The sequence below is a fragment of the Sipha flava genome, unplaced genomic scaffold (genome assembly GCF_003268045.1).
Source record: "Sipha flava isolate LNK unplaced genomic scaffold, YSA_version1 257_pilon_pilon, whole genome shotgun sequence".
NCBI lineage: Eukaryota > Metazoa > Arthropoda > Insecta > Hemiptera > Aphididae > Sipha > Sipha flava.
The window spans coordinates 219,280-237,898 of record NW_020272911.1 but is presented as its reverse complement, the minus strand read 5'-3'; the positions used below and the strand labels follow the sequence as shown (position 1 = coordinate 237,898).

The 18,619-nt window shown below is 30.2% G+C and overlaps 2 protein-coding genes across 3 annotated transcripts in view; both read right to left on the bottom strand.

Annotated features, from left to right (window-relative positions):
• LOC112684761 overlaps window positions 1–4,893 on the bottom strand; it is a 13,503-nt gene extending 8,610 nt beyond the window's left edge. The window contains exon 1 of one of the 2 annotated variants that reach the window (XM_025556423.1): window positions 4,409–4,893. The gene's annotated coding sequence lies outside the window, so the exon portion shown is untranslated. The remainder of the gene's footprint in view (window positions 1–4,408) is intronic. The other variant, XM_025556425.1, reaches the window with a different exon arrangement.
• Window positions 4,894–14,672: 9,779 nt separating this feature from the next.
• LOC112684775 (zinc finger MYM-type protein 1-like) lies at window positions 14,673–18,393 on the bottom strand (the record flags this gene model as incomplete). Its single annotated transcript, XM_025556441.1, has 10 exons — window positions 14,673–15,002; window positions 15,075–15,340; window positions 15,433–15,687; window positions 15,758–16,010; window positions 16,087–16,414; window positions 16,486–16,681; window positions 16,749–16,992; window positions 17,262–17,444; window positions 17,730–17,836; window positions 18,252–18,393. Coding segments are annotated over 10 exons (2,304 nt in total), but the record flags the coding sequence as incomplete, so codon positions are not given.
• Window positions 18,394–18,619: the final 226 nt, after the last annotated feature.

Sequence of the window (18,619 nt, the reverse complement as noted above, 5' to 3'; positions counted from 1 at the left end):
TATATATATATATATATATATATATATATATATATATATATATATTATGAACATGCATCTTCGGCAATGACGTCACATAACATGCATTATAATCGAAATAAAACACCACCCGTAGTCGGTACCTACAACAAATGACAGTACCGCCCCCACCACACATCCGTCCATGACAATTCCGAGCATCTCTCCCTGAACCGTTATTATTATAAATAATAAATATTTCAATACAATATTATAATATACGCCTATCACTAGGTTTGCTCGTATCAATATTAGTTGGTAGAATTATTCGGTGTTTTATTTGAGCATTCCCAAGTCTTATAAACACTTTTTTGGATTAATATTTTAATTTAAATTTAAAATTGTTTAGCACTATAAATCGTTTGTCATTTTGGTTAAACATTATTGTAAATTTTATTTAAAATTAAATATTAAAACGATACGGCATTTATTACTATCTACATCTTCTACTGACTTCTAACACTAGTAAGTTGGTACTAACTAATATTATCACAAGTAAAAGAACCAATAATTAGTGTGTAGTTGAAATACATTTGGATCTATCAATTTGTATAATATACATGAATATATGTATTACAATAACACGTATTGGTATAGCATATAAAGTGTTCGTATTAATTATATTTTTTGGTATCGGTATGTTTAAACAATATATAATACGTACCAACATAAAATAAATTATTTTGTCGCAAATTGTATTTATAATGTTAGACTTTTTTTCTTCAGATTACATATCAACTTTAAGAAAAATGACTTTATGAAATAATATACTGCAATTTACTATCTCCCGAATCAATATTTTATTTTTAAAATGTTTGGGCTAATGCCATTTTTACATATATAATTTATTCTACTTCTTCTTCTTTGTAATCGATCATTAAGATCATACATTCAAACATATATCTTGCCATTTCACTCTATAATCCATCGCTATGACATTCGGCCCTTGGGTCTAATATTTATACGTCCTTCCTTACTTAGTCTTCCCATCTTAGTTGGGGTCGTCCCAAGGGTCTTTTTCCTTGAAGAGTCCCACATTGAACCATTCGAATTAAAGTACCATCTTTTCTCCATGCACGTCCTGCCCATTGAAGTTTCCTTTTTTTAATTTCACTAATTATATCAGGCATTTGGTACAACAGTTTAAGTTCCTCGTTATTTCAAATTCTCTTTTCTCCCGTGGTCTCATCTATACAAGGTTCGAAAATTCGTTTTAATATTTTTCTTTCAAATATCAGTAGTCTGTTTTGATCTGATCTCCGTAACGTCTATACTTCACAATCATACATTACTACTGGACGGATGAGGGTACGATACAGTTGTATCTTGAGGTTCTTCGATATCCTTCTTGCATTTAACAAATTACTTAGTCCATAATAACATTTATTACCGGATTGGAGACTTGCTTTTATTTCAGTAAGTTCGTCGTTTTTTTCTATCAAAATCGCTCCCAGGTATTTGAACTCTTGCACTCTCTGAAACTTGTACTGTCCAATTTCTAAAAATGTGTGAATATAATCAGCGAGCTCTTCTTTCTGCACAATCAAGTACTCAGTTTTTTCAGCATTTATTTCTAAACCTTTCTTTTCGCCGTATCTAAAAATTTTCCCGCTTGTTCCCTGAGATTTTCTTTATTTTCCGTAAGTAATACAATGCCATCTCCGTAGGCCAATACTCCTATTATGCATCCTCCCAATCGTACTCCGTTTTCTTCAATACGGCTCTCCCCGATGATCTTTTCTAACGCTATAATAAATAATATGGGTGACAGAGCGTCCCTTTGTCTCAAACCAGTCGATACTGGTATCCCTTGCTTGATAAAATATTGCCAACTTTGATCTTGATTTTTATGAATTCACAAATTATCCTCTAAATTGAGTCAATACATAAATACGTATAAAATTTCCATTATACGGCTGTATTTACGAACTGCATTTAAAAATGTATGATTATTTTTTATTTTTTCATAGCCATTCTTGAAAAAAAAAGTACTTGTGTTCTTATACTATTTTTTTGGCTTCAGCTATCGAATAAACTATAATTTTTTAATTTTCAAACAAATATCATATAAAATATCAACTATGTAACTATATTTTAAAAGTATTACTTTGCAATTAGATATTTGGTGTGGTGGAAGAACTTGAAATAAACATATATAACATATTATAGACATAATTGCAGATGGTTAATGACTAGTTGAAATTGGAAAGAAGAATTTGAACATTTATAAATTGTGAACATTCTTTAACAAACAATTTAGGAAGGAATTCCTTACTATACCTAAAAAAGGTATTATTTTTATATGTACCACTACAATACACTGAAAACATCACAATAGAACGTGAAAATATAACACCCATTGTGCGGTGTAATGCATAATACGTGTTTTTTTTTTTCTAAAATTTATCGAAGTGAAAAAAAATATTTACTCAGTCCACACGGTCGTTCCACAGAAAACACGTTATATTGTGTACATAAATACAGTATACCGATTTTCATCCCGTCATCGATCTTCACAATGGCGATGTATTCGGTTGTCGTAAATCGATTTATCAGCAATGGACCCGCTGTCCTGCAAGGTCCATTTTTATTGTTGTATCGAAAAGACCCGTAACCACGGTGTTCCTCGTACGAGCTGATCTAAAATGGAATATACCGCTACGCAATATATTCCGTATAGGTGTAAGTGTATCGAGAATACAAATCGACCTTCCCGTCGCGATAAATCTACGGCCTTTGAATTTATTCCTGACGGGAAACAAGATCGACAATAAACCGTTATATATTCCAGAATAATTTTTTTAATAAAATAAAAAAATTCTTGGCACAAACAACGGTTTTACAACTAGTTTAAATACGTGTTAACGTTCCGAGTGTACGATAATTACGATGATGACACTATATTATTAATACAGTATGGCACTACGCGGAGTTCAGCTTATTACACCGTTAAACATCTTGACCCGTACTCAATACCGTCAACCATTCAGTTGTGTTCAAGTGCGTTACAATTAATCCTCGCGGCCATATAAATGTATAGTTTTCGGGTGTTCTCGCGCCTGACGAGTTTGTATAAGCTATAACTATCGAGTATACCTAAATAATACGATCGGAACAATGTAAAAGTTCGGTGGGTCTTGCAAAACACACTGTCGGAGCTACAACACGATTACCGATAATCGTACGGCCGTTTATTTACCGTCGCGTTTTAAACATATGACTTTGTAATAACCCGTCCGCGAATCGCGACGGAAGGGAAATATTTTTTTTTAACACGTGCGTGTATTTTATTTATTTTCATATTGGTAATCACGCGTTCAATCAACAACAGTAGGCAACAGGTTATATGATAGGCGGTGGAATTAACGCGATACAGTTGTACGTTAACAGTGTTCGAACGGTATGAAAAACGTGCAAGCGACGGAAATCGGTCGGGATAACAAAATCGCGCACGGGAAACGAAAAAAGGAAAACAATACCAGTCGGGCGCACGGAGAGACGTACGCGCACGCACGCGCGTAAAAAAAAAAACAAGGAAACGTCATCGTCGCGGTAATTATCATTGTTACGTGCGTTGTAACCGGTCGGGAAGGAATCGCGTCGGCCACGGTCGGGCGCGACAATTACGGGCGTCGGCCGGCGCTCGGTGTCACCCGTCGTCGTCCTAATTACAACAACGCCGCCGTCGCGCCGTCGCACCGCCGCACCTCCGGGTACGCGCCGTCGAGTTGGCAACACTGCGCGGCGAAATCCGCGTTTATCGAGTCGACCTTGAGTCGTTTTAGGAACGGACCGCGCTACCGGCGGCGGCGGCGTCACACGCGGCGCATAGTTTTGTTCGTGTGCGCTGCTGTGTACGCGCGGCGGCTCTGAAATAAAACGAAATAACAATAATAATAATAATTGTAATAGAAACCTCCCGGGGACAGTGCGGCCACTGTTGTTCGTCGTAACCTATTATTATTAATTATCGTTATTATTTTTATTTTATTTACGATTTTATACGCGATATTTCCGCTTTTCATCGTCATTTATTATTCATCGCTTCGTCGTACGCGCGACCGACGGCGAGTGTTCCGGAGACATAAATTTTCCGGGCGAAATCGATACCATTTTCCGGGTTCATGAAAATGTTTTTCTTTTTTAACAATCTCGAAAGATGTACCTGAACAGAAAACACTTAGAACGTATGGGCGTGTTGTATAACATGGTGTGTGTTGAAACGTTTAAATTCTGGTTACATCAATAATACCGGAGTCTATATTTACCACGTACGTTGTCGCCAAAATCAACGATACGCGTTGTGTTTTCGGGACAACGTTTGAGTTTTCAAAACTAATGTCGTGCCTGCGTGTACACGAGGAAAATATGCAATAAAAATAAACTGTACCTAATTCATGTTTACTCCAATGGTGGAATGGCGGACGAGACAGCTACGAACGTACCTTGAATGTTACGTGGGCCATGAAATTCATCGTCGAACACATTTCGGTCGGTAAATTCGGGGTGCGATATTCAAAACCGTAAAACGAACCCGTCGAAACGGTGCGTACGTTAAATAATAGAAAATAAACGTGTAAACGTAATCAACGACCCGTAGGTTGGAGATGTACATTTTAAAACGGCCAATACTTTCATGCGAGCGTAATAACGAAATCGTAAAACGTGTTGGGATCGGATGGGCAACACGTCGTTGACTTACCTACGACACGTGAAAAGCGTTGGACAATTGTTTTCCCGTTCGTTCGGGTTCGAATCGAACGAAAACGGTCGTGCGCCGGTATTTCGGGTCTAATGTCACCCGCGGCTTGCGGTGCGGTACAAATGGTTCAGGACGCGAGCGCGTGCGTGCGCGCACCGAGAAACGAAATAAAATAAAACGTTAACCGCTGGCGTCGCACCGTGTTCGTACTCCTTCCCGTACCTACCGCGCGCCGGATTTTTCGCGCGCGCGTTTCGTTTCTACCACCTCCGACTCTTCCTCCTCGTCGCCGTCGTCGTTCGTATCCGGCGGTGGCGCGAGGCAAGGCGACGTGCGTCAACGTTACGCGCGACCGTACAGAGCCGAAACGCCGGCGCGCGACGCTGCCGTATTTTTCTACGAACCCGGCACACGAATTTTCACCGAATATGTATTCATGTCACCGGCAATATGGACAATCCGGTATTTCGCAAAATGCCCAGGCATTATGTAAAATGCTAAAAATCACTCTGCAATGTACATAATGCGAGCTTTGCCTAGGTATTATGTATAATGCCAAACGAGGAGTAGGCACAGTGGCGTGGTGAGGAATTTAGTGGCCCTAGGGCCATAAGAGTCAGAGGTCCCCTTTAACCCAGAAATTAAATTATAATACAAATATAAATTGTTGAATGGTGATTCATGAGCTCATAATAATTATTAAATATATTTATTATTTTATTATTTAAACAATAATAAAAATATATATTATAGTATTATACTTAAAAATTATCTTTTTGAGCCTTCATTTAAGCAAACTAGTCAATTATTCCTTCCAAATTTAATAGCCATTTAATCGCCTATTCTAAATAGAAATATATGCCTCAGTCATTCATATGCCATCGTACTCCATAAATATTTCTTTTTTCTTTTTTAGTTTATACATATTGTATAATATACAAGATAATTGAATGCTACCACTGAAGATTTTTATTTTATGTTTCATATTTTAGATCAAATTATTTTCTATATGAATGTAATTAAAAAAAAATTGTAATAATAAAGGTCCTGTGGCTCCCAATTTGGACATACCTTGAGGGCTCCAGGGTCCAGGCCCCGGTGGCCCCGGCCTAAATACGCCACTGAGTAGGCAATATGATGAAAACGAACAAAATTGAGCATCGCCTATTACCAACGACTTTACTTATCGTTTATCATAAATGTGCGTTTACGATTTAACGCAATAAAGATTAATATTCTTTTATTACTATAATAATAATTCTGTGGTACAATATTGAACGTACAAATAATTTTATTACAATATCGTCATTTTCTTGTCTCGTCATGGTGTTGCAATACTATGCTTACGATTTATATGAAGTCAAATTTTTATTACGAACTACAAACATTTTTTTAAAAATTTGGCCATTAATACTAGTTTTAATCCGATGAACAGTATATTATGAGTTGATAAAAATTCAATCCACAAGAATTGGCCAAAGATTTTTAAAATGTGTTTGTAAGTACAAGTGTCAAAATTAAAAGTGTATTTGTCTTAAAAATAACATTTTGTGCACTTCAAAATGTCACTTTTCTACAACATGTTATAATAAGTAAATAGTAGTTTATGTAAGTAAAATATTTATATAATAGTAATAATACAATAATAGATAAAAATTAAATGTTGTCTGTAATATGAGTAATAATGTATAATAATTATAAGAATCTTAATGTAATATAATATATAATAAAATGTTTTGTACTTTGCCTAAAAATAAATTGACATTTGCATAATGTCTAGGCATTTTGCAAAATACCTAAATAATCCATATTGCCGGTAACATATATAACTTATACAGGATCGTCAGACGTCTCGTACGATTCGGGAACGTCCCTTTTTTTTAACTATTGTTAGTTTTTTTATCCAAGTATCTAATTCAATACTGAAATTTCCCGTTTACTAAAAATTTACCCACACAATAAACTATAATCTTTTTTCGTACCGAGATAATAAAATATATATGTCTTATCGTTTGTTTTCATTTTTAAATTTTTATTCTCGTGCGTCAAATAATAGTGTAATCATTTCAGTTTTGATAATATTAGTTATTATTTTTTGTCTTCCGTCCTACTCAATACCGATATCGTTTCTATTAATAGGTTGTTTTAATTTTATAATATGTTTAAGGTACGGCGCGACCATACTGTTTTGACGCGATTCCTATGGACTGGTTTCGATGGCGGATTTGCGACTTCGAATGGGCCACTTCGATACGCGGCTCTACTTAACCGAAAGCAGTGTACAGCGACCGTCGCTAGGGGCTTTCGATATTATTTTCTATTTTATATTATTAAATACTTGGCCGGAATCACAATATTTTTCTCAAGTTGTATTTTTGCCTGATCGAGAAGGAATATTAAGTCAAGAAGTACGTAATAATCCTGTGATTATGTTACTGGGTGCTTTACTCAGTTCAAACTCAACAGAGGATAATAAACAATCGAACTGTTGACGATTAACTCAAAAAAACTAACGACATTTTGTGTCGTTACTTAATGTTCGTATTTAAAACACCTTCAATTTTTTGATATAAAACGTCAGCTTTTAATATAATTTTATAAACTTTAAAATTTTTGATACAGTCTTGATATTTGTTGACAATAACAATGAATAAACCTTTTTCGGCGACAGTATTATTATAAGATTATTTTTATGCAAAATGATATTCGTAATTCATAGTATGCGGGGCCTGATGCAACCGCGCTGCTCACCACCATAGGGTCGGCACTGCCAATGTAATCTTTTTGAAAGTTATGTAATTACGTTTTATTACAGCATTTTTCGAGGTGTTTCAAAACTATTTTATGTACGAGATAATGGTCCAGTTCTTAATTTTTTAAAACACAGTGGAGCGTCGATTATCCGCATTAATTGGGACCGAAGGAGTATGGATAGTCGATTTGTGCGGATAGTAACTGTACTCGTTCAAGTAAGATGTTTGAAAAAATTAACTTATTTTTAATAAGTTCATTTATATACAAAACATAAGTACCTACATGGAAAAAATAATATAGCGTAATAATAATACTTCACTTAAATATATTTTTGTTATAACCACAATTTTTTCGGAATATACTAAACACATTTTGTGATATATTCTAATTAAAACCATTAGTCTTCAAAACTACTATATCATTAAATGAAATATATGTGATATAAAGATATAAATATCAGCATTTTTGAGCGGGGTCGAGTTTGACGATCATCATCTATATTTGACTGGAGTGCAGCTCCTTTTCATTTTTTTTAATTCTTTATATCGTTGTTTCATTACAATTGCAATTTGGCTAATCGCACAACAAAGAATTATTTCTATAAAAAGAATATTCCAAAATAAATGTAATTAATTCATGGTGCACAAAATAACTAACCCTTTGTTTATATTCTATAATATAAACATATAGATCGGTATGGCCTCCTACTCTACACGACCCCTCTTATATAAATAACAAGCTCTCGTCAACATTAGATATATAAAGGCTTCGATGTCGGGGCTTATATTCCAAGGTATTTATAGGCTAGATTGAATAATAAAAATAGATGATGTGTTACAAAATATAACATAATATATTATAACATGAGATAATCGTATGTTATACTCAATGTTTATACATTATTGTTACGTAAGGGAGGAAAAGTATGTATACTGACATACTTCACATCGGTACGTCTATATAAAGATAATAAATTAGATTAGATTAGACGATAAAAGTAATGTACATTCCGAATAATTGTAATATCATATATTTATATACTTTCTAATAAATAATGTATTAAACACATTTATGATTATGACACAAATTAATTAAACTACTGCTAAACTACGCAATTTGAAATGTGAGTACAGATGTTTCTTTTTTTATTTCACTTTTTAATCATAATAAAAACAGGTCTTTACATTTTGAAACAATTTTCACGATATATTTTGTACATAATACCTATTTATTATTAATAATTTTTTGTATTATCATTCGAATTCCACGTATAATAATCAATTAACTACATCCGTTACTCTTGCATGTCCACTTCTATAATAATAACTGGTTATCATTACATTATAAGTATAAACTTATATATATTCAATTTTCACAACTGTAATTTTCAACTTATCGTAACAATGTGGCAGGTAGGACTCCTAACTTCTGGCCTTAAAATATGTTGTATAAATATGTTATATTTTCAGCAATATTTGATAAACACATTTTCCCATACATGTAGTTTTAATTCTGCCTTTAAACCACCGAAGTTAATATTGTTGGTGTTACAAATTACTAGGATGTATTAATTTTTAATAGTTTCTAGTACTTAAGTAATTTTAAAAAGCAAATTAAATATTTTTAAATTGTCTTTTACTAATTTTATTTTTATATAATTTATGGTTTTATCTAATACAAGAAAATAAATATTAATTTCGAAATAAGATTCTACGTTTCTCGAAATTTAAGTTTCATCACCACCTAATCTTAAAGATATTATTCTTGGAATTATGGGTGAAAAAATTAATTCTTCGGGAAGCTTTGTAAAGTTATTCTGTTTCCATCCAAACTTGTTCAAAACTATCATCACTGCGAAGATATTGTGCTCCACAATAGAAACTGCTGTTAATATTGAAACAGTAGAAAATATGTTTTTTTTTTTATATAATGGATAAGGTGTTGGTGAGTTCGAAAACTTCATTCATTTAAACAAAATATAAATTCAAAGTTTTGAATACTATTAATATGAAATTTTTATCAGGATCATGAGTGCAGTCTGTTTCATTTATTTTTCTAAGATAAAGATAATATACCTAATACTCAAAACTCGATTAAAAATTAAAATATCGTAAAAAACGACCAACTAGAGATATTATTTCATCCTTAATATTTATTGGTGGGTCAGTTTAATCTAATATTGTAGCTGACGACACAATATTTTCAAACTACTGAAAGGGAATTTGCTGTGTTGTACGTTTGTAAAACAGACAATACCTACGGGTGTGGTTTCCTCTATCTGCAAGTCATATAAGAGATAAAACATACATGCTTTTCAATAACTCTGAAAACAACTTTTGAAAAAATTACTTCTATAAATTCAATAATATTTAGATCGAATTCTATTAGATAAAATAAGTTGTAATAAACTTTTTCTGTATAGGTTTATAATATCAAAAAGAAAAAAAAAACTTCATGCTAAATAAATGCAATCCTCAGCCCTGCCCTTGTTCGGAATCATAATAATGAATTATATTCATACATAGTCATACCATCACATTCTATTAATGGTACGATAATTGTATTAAAACGATAATTATTACTAGGGACCGGATTTATATGCACAAAAAATTCTCAAAATATGCTTCTAAAAATGCTGAAATATACTATAAAATATGTATTTATTTTTAAATATGTACTTAAATATTCATTTAAAATGCTGTTTAAAATTATGTACAAATATTATAAATGTAGTGTTATAAATGTAAAAATAATCATTAATTAATACGATATTAAAAAAAGGATAAAAAAGCTTTTAAAATATTTTGTCGTCTTTATCGCCATTTAACATTCTTTATCTTCAATCTATAAAATATAAATACCAACGTTAATAAAAAGTGAAAACAAAAATTGAATTCATATTTTACCTTATTGCATTGGATGATATGAGTATGTAATCTTATCTTTGGAAATAAGAACCGGTCGCAATTTTATCGATATTATGTGGCTGTTGTGATCGTGAAAATACGACGAAAACGAATATATGTGCTATTAATAATAAAATGCACTATAAAACTACAAACAGGGCCGGCGAGAACTTCTGAGGGCCCCGGGGCTGCGGGGGTTCCGGGCCGCCTTTCCTTTGCAGTTATTTGACCGAGACGCACCAAGACCACTTGTACATGCTTTGGCACGACAAAAACATGGTATACAAGGCCGAAACGACAGTCCCTCTAGAACGTACGGGCCCCGGGGCTCTAGCCCTCCCTGCCCCACCCTCTCGCCGGCCATGACTACAAATATGCATTGAATATGCATTTAATAGGTAAAAATGTTGAAATATGCAAAATATGCAAAATAAAATTAGTGTTATTTTGATAAGAAAGATCTAAATCGGAGACAATGCTCATCAGATTTTAAAAAGCTTATTCCAATACATATATGCATTTGCATATAAATCCGGTCCCTAATTATTACTCATTTTATCGTACTAATATTATTATTGTGTGTATTTATATGTAATTATTATTTTATTAATTATTTAACAGCTACTTAATTAACTATAAGAATAAAAATAAACGTGTGGCTTATATATTATATATTTTTTTCACAAATTATAACTCCCCCCCCCAAATAAATTAATTTACTCGTATTTTTTTCATATCCAATTGCCGAAGCGCAGAGTAAATTCGGTCTAGTGAAAAATTTACGTTTTAATGTTGACCTTAAAATATTCACTGATTAAAACATTGTAAGGTAACCCAATAACACTGAATACATCTTATAATATCAATATATATATATGTTATCGTATAACAGGTAATGAAGCACTGGCGTAATATTAACAAACATTGATATTAAATGATCAAACTATACCTACTGTATGCACAAGTGTCTTATAAGAATATAAATTTTATAATATTGCAGGAAAAAAATTGTTCTTTTATAAAAATATTTCGTTTTTAATATTATTTATAGAATGGATTTGTTGTCACATACACGCATTATTATTGTTGTTGTAATTCATTAGTATTCAATGGGAAATTCTTTTAAAAAAAAAAATAAAAACAGGCACGTCGGAATTTATAATTCGGACGAAATCATTATTGTGACAAAAAATTGACGTACCTACACGTTAAGACGTACGGAATTTCAAAACGGACGTCTATTGCAGGACAAAAGCAAATTTATTATACATTACACTGCTTCGGACTGTATGTTATATTATTCTTTATAACGTGTGGACTGTCGATTGCGTAGAAAAAAATATCACCATAAGAGTGCTGACATTTCGTTGACTTTGTATATGTGTTTTATCTATGACATTAGAACATATGAGCATACAAACAACATACATTGTAAAGAAATAAAATCTGAAAATAAATATTATTAAAAACAAACGGTACATTTAATATACGTGAATTCATTATGAAGGAATTATTGTTCAAGTTATATAGATGATCGGTGGTATTGTTAAAAATGTGATGAAACTATGTGTAACTTATTCTTTATTTCACTTTTAATTATATTTTAAATGTTTAGATTGATTACAATTACAAACGACATGTAATTTATATCTATGTTTGTGTTAGGTAACTGACTTTTTCAAAGATTTTTATTAGAAGTATCATACATTTAATTAGTGTATATTTAAAAAAAATGTATTTAAGAATGTTTTATAGTTTTAATTTAAAACAGCAGACTAATCTGTTATACATGACTAGTTAATATAAATTTTCATGAATCATAAATATACTGTTATTTTCTTGTAACATTTATAATATTAGATTTTAAAAGTTACCACTTAGAAAGTAAAACTTTACTAAAATTGCCAAAGTTTAATTTCATTCGTTGACATAAGATGTATTATGCGTTTATTAATAAACCTATAGTGTACTGTATAGACCACCCCACAGGAATCGTTCTGTTCATACCATGATGATCTAAAAAACATAAGGACATCTAAAAATAATGAATACGTGGGGTTCGTGGCTCGATTCGGAGGAATAATAATCTCCCTCTCCTTTAGTGTAAATTCTATACGTTTGAACTAAATCATGTGATAAAAATAGACCCACAGGAAGGGTACAAAGCATCCGTCAGAATTTGTTAGAGCGTGTTCAAACGTGTGGTTAAACATCGGAACATAATCGAAAAATGATGTAGTCGTATAGACAGGGTGAGATGGATGAAGGGTGTGACGCTGCTCGAGCGGATCTTGTAGTAGACTAATGGGGTGGACGCATTAAAAAAAAATAATCTGTTGCAGTAGAATATTATAAGCATATTGCATCGCTGGAATTGTCAGAATACACTTTAATTAAAAAAAAGAAAAACATATTACCTGTCGGCTTTTGTTGAATTATATCGAAAAATAATCACGAATAAAAATTGACAATTACGTTGATCATTTCTTGTATAAATATTAAAATATCCATTTAGTTAATTTTGGAGTAAAATACGGATAAATTTAAAGTGTTTTGAAGTATTTATTATTTATTATTTAAATTAGTTAGCTACAAAATATTTTACATCAAATATATAAATCGCAAATATAATTTATCAGAATAAATTTAAATTAAGTTTAAAATTTCATACATCTACTAACGAAATTTGATAACTATTTAAAATGAAGCTCGATAAAAATTATTTCAAATAATAATTAATAAAAAGCAAATAAACTTCAATATGGATACAATAAATGTATATTACAATTATGTACATCATACATCAAACTGTTAAATGTATAGGATATTTTAAAACAATTAATTGTACACTGAATAAATTGAAAAAATTAAACTATATAATTAAACACTTATAAATGGGGGTTGCCTTGATGATACATTTTTCAAAAGTACATATACTCAGAATACTTATATTTCTATATGTATAACCTAATGGCTTATTGTGCTCCAAGACTTAGGGTGAAAGCTTTAGTTTTTTTGTATTATATACAGTGCCATTTCCGTTTTGACCCCTTTATAAAGGGTACAAAATCACTCCTCCTCTTCAAAAGGATGGAAAAGGGTGGTCCAATTAGGTTGATATTACCCGAGGGATTTTATTTCATTTTTTTTTTCTATTTGAATAGTTTTATTATATACGCTCGTATATAATTTTAAATTAGTTAAACATAAAATGTTTCTGTAAATATATTATATATTATTTTAAATATGATTGTAATAAACTCTGCAGATTATTGAACTATAAAAATGTAATTTTAATTAGTATGGTATAAGAAATTAATTTGAAAATCAAATATACAATAATGAACTCATCAAAACGCAAAAACTTCTGTAACACAAAAATACATGAAAATTTTTGTTAATACTAATAATGGATTCCGATTTAGGTAAGTTTTAATACTTCATAATTAACGTGTATTTTTATATGTTTACAATTTTTAGATATAATTGTAGACTTATTTCCAGTACTAAATAATTTAAAGCAATTCAGCTTCAATATAATTAAGATTTTAAAAAAATAATCAATATATTTAATTATACACGTATATGCTCAGACATAAAATACATATATACTGAGATAAATTCTTTAAAAACTTATATATTTTAAAAATAATGTAATAAATACAAATTTCAAATGCTTATACAAAATATATCTATAATATAAAATATATGCTTTAATATTTTTTGATGTATTTAATATATAAATATATAATTTGGACTATCCCCCTTCTATATTAAATAATTATAAATCTATGTATGTGTAGTGAAGATTAAGAGCAAGTTACACATTTATAGTAGAAAAAAGAAATTAATATAATCGAGAGAGCTCATTGATTACAGGTTATACCAATATATAAACTTCTTTACATTAAAATATAATAAAACCATAGGCGCAACTAGAAGCCAAACACTGGGGGTGCTAAAATTATGTAGAGGACACAGACCCGTGGGGGCTATGCCCCCACACCCCCAAATACCATATTTAAATCTTATAATTACTATAACCATTCTTAAATGAACCATAAAAACATGGCACACAATATTTAAGTATACTAACAGTAATATACCTGATATTACATATATTATATTATTTAGGCGATACAAATAAAAAAATCTATTTTATAATTTGTTAAAATTATTATGTATTAATAATATAATTTAAAATTTTTAGCAGTTACTTTTATAAGGTACATTTTATAACTAAATATATAATTCAAAATTCTTACATGTCATACTAATATTATTTTTCTTTTAGTAGTTGAATATTTTTCTAGTATTTCTGATGAAGTAATTTTATTAACAATATCTCTTTCAATATTCAATATTGATAAATCTGTGAAACGCTGTTGCTCCATACTTGCCCTTAGCCAGTTTTTTAGACGACGCATTGAGGAAAAGCTTCTTTCACAAGTAGCAGAACTCACCGGAATTGTAAGAGCAACTTGTAACATTTTATACACGTTTGGAAATGTGGACTCCTTACAAATATCTTTAGTAACATCATGATTATAATTGGAAGGTAAGCAGTTCTTTATAACAAGCATTTCCGCTTTCAACAAATTCAAATTGATATTCATAACAACCTTAAATTAAAATTAATTAATTTATTATTATTAGTACATAACAAAAATCACTTGCATTGAAATATAACACACTTTATAATGATTTATAAAGTATTGACTCTTTTCATAGTCCATTTCCATAAAACAATCAATCGAACTAGCCATTTCAAGACTTTCATCTGAAAATCTGAATTTTAGGTTATTGATAATAGTGTCAATTATAGGAAAGTAAACTGAGCGCCTCCAATACACTTCTACTGAATCTGTAGCATTAATTTGATCATCCTGTTCAGCACCTGTTGTTGTTTCCAAATGGAATTCCCTTAAATGAATCGGTTGTGCTCTTATACGTTTTGATCCTTTATAATCATTAACAATAATTTAATATTTGCTCAATAAATAATTTTAATTACATATGAATTTAATACAAATAATATTTTTTTAAACAAACCAATGTGATGAACTTTTAATTCTATATTATATTTCTTAGATAGCTCTAAAACTGTCGACCATAATTTTGAAAACTCATCATCAGACCTTAGGCATGTAAATGATTGGATGACCCCATTAATCACATTTCTTGCTTTACCTAAAGTTGCTGTCTTAGATTGTAAAGAAGTACTTAGAATATTTATAATGCTCAAAACTTCTTTTAATATAATTATAACAACAAGGAATTGACACTTTTGTATCTGGTTTAGAATACCTATAAAAATTAATGAACTCATAATTGTCAAATATCATAGATAATAAAAATATCAATCAATTTGCATTACCTATAGCTTCAACAACATCTTTATCTGCTTGAACTTCAACTTCATTGTTCAAAAAATTTAAAATTGCAGAATAATTGTTCAACATTGATTCACAATTCTTATATCTGCAAATCCAGCGTGTATCACACACCCTGAGAATATTACCCTTCTTTAACCCTAATTGTAATTGAATTTTAACTAACTCAGAACTGTTGGACGGGCGAGAAAAGTGTACGTATACAGACTCAAGTATGTTGAAAACACTTCGAGCAATCTACAAAAAATTTAAAAAGTAATTCTATAAATTCACATAAATAAGATTAAAGATTATAATATTGTAAAGTACATACTTTGATTCCTTTACACATGTCCACAACAACTAAATTCAGTCGATGTGCCATACAGTGTGTATAAAGTGCACAAGGGTAATGCTCTTTGATTTTTGCCTGCACCCCTCCAAGACAACCCCTCATAACGCTTGCTCCATCATAGGACTGAGCTACTATGTATAAAGTTGACATGTTAATTTTTAATTTTTCAAAACATTTGAAAATGGCTGCAACAATATGGTTAGCGTCCTGTCCACTGGAGACATCCACAAACTCTAAGAATCTTTCAACTATATCAAGACCAATCACATATCTAACGCAAATACTTAATTGTTCTTGTTTATAAGATCTAAACAATTTTAATTTAATTTTAATAATAAAAACAGATTACAGGCAAATGTTAAACAATTTTTAATTTACCTGGCTTCATCAACCATAATAGCAAAAATTCCAGTATTTATAATTTCTTTAATTATTTTTTCCCTAGCATAATCAGCACTTATTTGAATGATTTCTTCTTGTACTTTCCAACTTGTGTGATTGATTTTAATATCATAATAATTTTTAAAATTTGGAACACATTTTGAAAACACATTGCACAGTTCTTTGAAATTACCTTGAATATATTATTTATTACTTAATGAAATCAAGTTTTTTTTACTTTTTTATTAATATTATATTACCTTGGTTTAAAGAATCAGATGTCTCAGAATGTCCCCGTAATGCTACACCTTGTTTACCAAGATACAAAACAATTTCAATTAATTGGGCCATATAAGCTCTATTTTCTGCAATTTGATTGTGGTGAGCATCTGATAATTTAGCCATTATGGAACCAGATTGTTTGCTTGTTGTATATGCAACCATTTTTGTCAAATTTGTTTTATGTACATCACTGTTTTGATGTTTCCCTATTTTTACAATAAACTGAAAGACACCAAAATTAATTTAATTAACAATAAAGAAATTAATTACTTAACACACTAAATAGTAGGTATATTCACATTTATATAGTTATCAATTAATAGCTTTTAATAAAACTTATGTTTTAAGTATACAAATATATCCTATGCACAACTAGTTATGAATGTATACATAATTATTGATAGATTAATCCTTCATTAAAAAAAAAATTAATTTAATTTAATCAATTATAGATTTCTATAAAAATTTGTAAAATTAAATAAGTAACTTACTTTTTGCCAATTGTTACATCCAGTTTTTGTCCATATATCTTCAACTTTGCTAGTACCGAACATTCGGCAAACAAAACAAAACGCAGCATTACATTTTATGCTGTACTCTAACCATTCATAATTTGTATACCATTCACTTTGGAATGACCTATACTGCTTTCCAAATTTTGTTTTTATGTAAGCCTATAAGGATTCAAATAAACTTATGAGGTCCATGATATGAATGTTTATTTATTTTTATAATGGTAAAGTTAACAATTGAAAATATATTTTAAACATTTTTATATTTAAATTACTTAATTTAAAATATTCCTCAATATAAAATATTTTATTTGATAAATATTAATTTAATAATAAAATAGCTAATGTAGTAATGTATAATGGTTTTATATATACCATAATACATTCTATTTTAGCAAAATCTTCCATAGTATTAATATATTTTCTAAAAATCAAAAAGAAACTTACAGAGAGAACAGGGCGACATGGTCCAGTATCCAATGTACCTAAGTCAGCTAAACTTAAACCAGAATACGTTGCAATGTTTGAATTTGACTGTGGCGATTTTTCACATTCTTTAATATAAAACCATTTGAAAAAAACTTGTTTATTATAAAATTTTAACAAGTAAAGTATAGTGCCCTGCTCCATAAAAATTAAATAACAATACATTGTTTAGTAAAAATAAATATTATGACAAATGCAAAACTGGCTTACTTTGAAATAAATTGTTTTGAATAAAAAAAGTGCAAAAAGTATAAAAGTAAAAGTTATAAATTTAACATAAACTACGAAGAATTAAGTCTTTTAATTCCAAAAAACGCAGAAGGATTGAACTTCAATACAATACTACGTACAAAAACCAAAAAAAAAAAAAAAAATTAAGTTTAAATATAAAACCTTTTAAGCTAATTTACTCCCTCTAATGTATTGATGGAATAGGCTACTATTGCGATGAGCAGTTCAATTATTTTAATATTATATAGGTACCTGGAAGTGCCACTGTAATATTTCCTTTTAATTCACATGATGAACTTTGACGAGTGGTTCCAGGGTCGTCAATATTTTCATCTTCTATAGAGTGATTATTTTTTTTGTTTTTTTTTATTAAATCTATTAAAAATACTATACATTTTGAAATTTATATTATAGGTTACAGTTAAAACACTTCACATGAGAAAACAAAATATATTTTATTACAACCGTCAACCGTACAGTAATGGGTTTAGAAAATGACAATGGTCAATGAGTAGAACGTATACGGTATACAGTATTGAGTATACATTATAATATGATTTTTGATAAACAAATAGCTAATTCGTGGAACAGCCGAACAATGACATTTGGCGATTTATCGA